At 45.6% G+C, this 5372-nt stretch overlaps 1 protein-coding gene across 1 annotated transcript; it reads left to right on the top strand.

Moving 5' to 3' along the window:
• Positions 1-534: 534 nt before the first annotated feature.
• Positions 535-4946, top strand: TOB1 (transducer of ERBB2, 1). Its single transcript, XM_084837930.1, has 2 exons — positions 535-749; positions 3768-4946. Exon 2 carries the CDS (start codon positions 3911-3913, stop codon positions 4907-4909), a length of 999 nt encoding a protein of 332 aa, XP_084694056.1. The 5' UTR covers positions 535-749; positions 3768-3910; the 3' UTR covers positions 4910-4946.
• Positions 4947-5372: the final 426 nt, after the last annotated feature.

A 5372-nucleotide genomic window follows, 5' to 3' on the forward strand; every position in this document is an offset into this window, starting at 1 on the left:
GGAGGTAGAAAGCGTAAAAGGCGGCACATAACCCAGATCCCAAATGCAACGCAGTGATATGGACGTGGCCAAAATATTAAGAGAGGGATGCATTTTTCTGGTTATATGAAGCCTGCACAGAGCGACATCCGGGTCTATTTTTGTGGTTATATGAAGCCTGCACAGAGCGACATCCGGGTAGGGGACGCTCTTCATGTTGGGGGGTTTATCGTTCGTGGGTCCACTGGACGACAGAAGGTGCAATAATATAAACCCTCCCGCTGGCAGGAGGTTGAAGAAAAGAAAGAAGAGTACGGGGTAGGAGGGGCGGGGATAGGATAGGGCTGGGGGAACAGAAGGGGCGGGTACGGCGGACTTATTGGCAAGTGAAAAAGCCCAATCGGAAGCAGCGTGCGGGGTGGGGGACGGCCGATTGGCAGGTTAATGGGTGGGGCCAGACTGCGTTGTGGGCGGAGAGCGGGTGGGCGTAACCACATGGGATGGAAGGGGCGGGGCAAGGGAGGGCATATATAGGGGCGCGGCGGGCACTCGGGCGCTACAAGAAGGCGTCTAGCAGTTGCTGAGGCGGAGCGTGTTGTCTCTCTCGTCCCGGGGTACGAGAAGCGCAACCCTCCCTTTTCCTCTCCTAGCGCCCTTTCTGGGGTATGGGGCTTCGATACTGAGCCCCCTTTCTTTCCTTCAACACCCCCCCCCGGGACTCTCACCGGGATTATTTGCACTATTCACGTCACCTTCCCCACTCACCCCGGGTGAGTATCTGCGTGTGTGTGTGTTTGGGGAGAGGTGGTGGAGTCACCCGGCTTCTGTCAGATCCGGTGCTGAGGGAGATCGAGGGTGCGGGGAGTAGTAGAGGTGACTTGGCATAGGCCGGGGGGTTTGGGCTGGGGGAGGGAAGCAGCGGCCTGTGTGTGTGGGGGGGGGATCGTGGGTTGCCTCACCCTCGCACAGCCCCACAGAGTGGAGTCGGCAGTGCGTAAGGTGGTGTTTGGGGAGTGCGGGGTGGCCTTCGTGGCAGCCCCACCGAAGGAGAAGCGGCTGAAGAGTTGGCGCAGCCCGCCTGGGCGTAGGGAGGGTAGAGGAGCCGGTGGGGTGGGGGTTGGCGCCGCCCCACGGAGGCAGCGTGTGTGCGTATGTGTGTCCGTCGGTCGCGGGGTAGGGAGGACTGGACTGGCCGACCGAGGGAGGCTCGCTTGTTAGCACAGAGGCAAATAGGGTGTTGGCAGAAAGGCTGACAGGGCAGCACTGGCTGAGGGTGTTGACACAACCTTGCAGAAGTAGGCGGACGAGTGAGTGAGGAGAGGCGCTGGCAGCGCAGCCCCCTCTGAGACGGTGGCTGGCGGCGGGGGAAGGGGGCTTGGCGAATGTTGTTGCCACAAGACTGCCTCGCGCAGCAAGGGGGATTCTAGGGGGAAGGCGGTGGGGCTTGGCTGACACAGCTCGCTCCCCGCCGCGAAGGGGGAGTCGCGGCTGGAGAGGGAGGCTGCTTCGGCTGTCTTGGCCCAGCCCCTCCTCTGACTGTGGGAGGGGGAGGAGGCTGAACTGTTGGGACAGCCCCCTAGGTGGGGTGGGGGAGAGACGCAGTCTGTCAAAGGAGCGAGGGCAGTTGGAGAGATGGGGGGGGGTTGGCACAGTCCCACAGAGGGGAGGTGTGGGGGAGGGGGCCCGGGGTAGTGGCAGGGGTTTTTAAGATGGTCATAATTAGTATGAGGATAAAAGCTACGTTTGTATCTGTGGTCGTGGTAGTTGAACTTGGTGAGGTGAGGGAGGATATATGTTGCTGAAAGAAGTGCATTAGCTATAATTTAGGGAAGGGGAGCCTTAGGCCAGGGGGACTGAGGAGAAGTTATAAAGATCCATACAATATGAAGGAGTGTGTGTGTGTGTTGAAGGGGTTTATAAGGCAGCCTCACCAATATCTTTGCTGACACGTGAGTTTTCAACCTGAAATAATTTATGCTATGTGCTACCCCTCATGCTGCAAGCCATATCCACAGCAAAAGGAGACTGAGGGGGAAGGCCACTGGGAATGAGACAGTGGAGAACTGGGCCTGGCTTGGCTTAGCTTGACCAGGAGAGAGAGGACTTGGCCAATCATCTTCCACTTCATAGAAAGCACTTTTCCTGCTGCTGGAGCTCCAAGAGCTGTGAGCAGAAATCTAATGAGACTCAACTGCCTGGTTATGTAACACCATATACTCTGCTTAAGGTTCCTCCTTTTTCCCTCACCCCCCTCACCGCTGCAATGATTAATGCAATTAACAGGTTTAACTAATATTTAAAAGGCCTTGTTAAAGATAGAAAACATTTGAAATGTTCCAGGCTGTTGTGTTTAATCAGCTGCTTGTGCCAGGGAAGGAGAGAATGACAGTAATTTAATTTCTGTCCTCCTCGAAAGGGTAATAATGGCTTTCCTACAGTGCAGGGAAGGCTAAACAGATGGATTAATAAATAATTTTAAATGTTCCATATAGCTCCCCAAATCAGATTTTATGTACCTTTATGTGTTCCATATGTAAATATCTTCTGTTTGCCCTTGATCTTTCCTTATCCCCACCCAGTGCTGATCTAGCGATCGTTTAAAGGTCGCCTTATCATACAGCTGGTGATTCTGTTATCGTATAAAGAGGGCTGAAGGAAAGGGAAATGGCTTTAGAAGCTGGGTTAACCTCTGAAAGCCAACCATTTAGGACATGGAAATAGAATGCACTCATTTTGAATGTACCTTTGCTCTCCAGTTTATAAACTTACTAAATTTCAGAACTATTGTTGTAATGCAGTGCAGTTAAAAAACAAAACGTCAACAGGGGAGGTAATATAACTTTTGGTTAATTTGTGAAATAATTTATTTAAGATGGAAGCTTGTCTTTAGAGGCTTTTAATCCTGGCAGTGCACTTTTTCAGTAAGATGTTATTTTATATTATTGATTTATATTTAGACTTTATATTCACTCTATAGATCACTTGCCTCAACTCCATTATAAATGAGGCAAAAATATCTATTTAAAGATTGCATTTTCAAATTCCCCAGTATGTTACTGAATTTAATATATTATTTCTAAGGATCTTCAACTGGTAATAATAAAAAGCTATAGCATTAGGATGGATCCTTTGATTTCTGTTAATGAGCTTGTGTATTATGTATGCACATGTTAATAAAATTATCATCATTCTGGAATCTGACATATGTATGTTTTTGAAGCTGCCAATTTTATGTCAAAAGCTAGGAATTGCTTTTATTTGCTACATTTCTTTTTAAACTGAAACAGTTTTGAAATTCTACCAGTGCTGAAAACAATATATTACACTTCAAATAGTGCAACAGTTTTACACCCTTCAAAATGAGGAAATACTTTTTAGTCTAAGTTATTTGAAAATGATGCTAAATATTAGAGCTAGGTTCTATAAATCACCAAAAATAGGGGTTGGTTGCTGAACCTTTGATAGGTCCCTGCTGCTTAGTAAAGACATGCTTACTCTTTTTAGTGTTCCTTAAGCTGCTGGGTTGTAAATTCAGATTTTGAAATGACCTGTGTTGTACTTGTAAACATCTTATTGTTGCATTTTAATCCATAGTGGTGTTGCATTTGTGGCTGGTATATTTAATGTGGTCAGCTTTTAAGTGGCATGTACAATGCAAGTGTTTTGCAGATGTCTGCAGCTGAGAAATGGAACCTATTTTAGGTAAAGCGCGAGGCTAAAATAATAGGCCTAGTCAACTTGCTCTTGCACTTTCCTTATTTGGTTCTTTGCTTTTGTTTTTCTTAAAGGAACAACACTACTCAAGGTGAAGAATAATAATCTACTAGAATCAGCACTTTGAACAAAATTTTGCTTTCCTGTGGTATTTTGAACATTTTTCCATTCTTTGTGGTTTGAAACGGAGACTTTGTAATTCTGTGCCGTAGCAGCTATGCAGCTTGAAATACAAGTAGCACTCAATTTTATTATTTCATATTTGTACAATAAGCTTCCCAGACGACGTGTGAACATTTTTGGCGAAGAGCTTGAAAGACTACTTAAGAAGAAGTATGAAGGGCATTGGTATCCAGAAAAGCCATACAAAGGATCAGGGTTTAGATGTATACATGTAGGAGAGAAAGTGGACCCAGTTATTGAACAAGCATCCAAAGAGAGTGGTTTGGACATTGATGATGTTCGTGGCAATCTGCCTCAGGATCTTAGTGTCTGGATTGACCCATTTGAAGTTTCATACCAAATTGGTGAAAAGGGACCAGTGAAAGTGCTTTATGTGGATGATTCCAATGAAAATGGATGTGAATTGGATAAGGAAATCAAGAATAGCTTTAACCCAGAGGCCCAGGTGTTCATGCCAATTAGTGACCCAGCATCTTCTGTCTCAAGTTCTCCTTCACCTCCCTTTGGTCACTCTGCTACTGTGAGCCCAACCTTCATGCCCCGTTCCACTCAACCTTTAACTTTCACCACTGCCACATTTGCTGCCACCAAGTTTGGCTCAACCAAAATGAAGAACAGCAGCCGTGCCAACAAGGTTGCCCGCACTTCTCCCACTAATCTTGGCTTGAACGTCAACGATCTGTTGAAACAGAAAGCTCTTTCCTCCTCCATGCACTCTCTCTATGGTCTTGGCCTAGGCAGCCAGCAGGTTCCGCAACAGCAGCAACCACCACAACAGCAACAGAAAACATCTGCCCTTTCTCCTAATGCAAAGGAGTTCATCTTCCCTAATGTCCAGGGCCAAGGCAGTACAAACAACCTGTTCCCCAGCGACAGTCCCCTTAACCTTAGTCCTCTCCAGTACAGCAATGCCTTTGATATGTTTGCAGCCTATGGAGGTCTGAATGAAAAATCTTTTGTGGATGGCTTGAATTTCAGCTTAAATAGCATGCAGTACTCTAACCAGCAATTCCAGCCTGTTATGGCTAACTAAAAAAAAAAAGATACAAATCATATTGTACAAGTTGAAATGCACGTACCCAAGGGTGTATCTTTTTCACCCCTTGAGTTTTTTAAAAAAGCTTGTAGTATGAATACGTTCAAGCTTGGTTAGATAAGGACAACATGCATTTTTTTTTCATTTGCCAACCAAGCACAAAGTTATTTTTTACTGACTGTACATTAAATATACTCAAGATATGGCCTCTTACAGTATTTAAGATATAGCAAGGACATGGCTGATTTTTTTATATATAAAAAATTGGCACTAATAAGTGGGTTTATTGGTCTTTTCTAATTGTATAATTTAATTTAGTACGAAGTTTGTAAAATATCAGAGTATATATTGTTTCTACAACATGGTATTGCATTTTTATCTTTTTACTACAGTGATCTGTGACAACTGCAGCAGCTTCATGTTGTATTTTTTTTACTGAAATTATAAAATCCATCTTAAA

The sequence above is a fragment of the Heloderma suspectum genome, chromosome 2, assembly GCF_057233095.1.
Source record: "Heloderma suspectum isolate Gila_16-S chromosome 2, 16-S_ref, whole genome shotgun sequence".
Lineage (NCBI taxonomy): Eukaryota > Metazoa > Chordata > Lepidosauria > Squamata > Helodermatidae > Heloderma > Heloderma suspectum.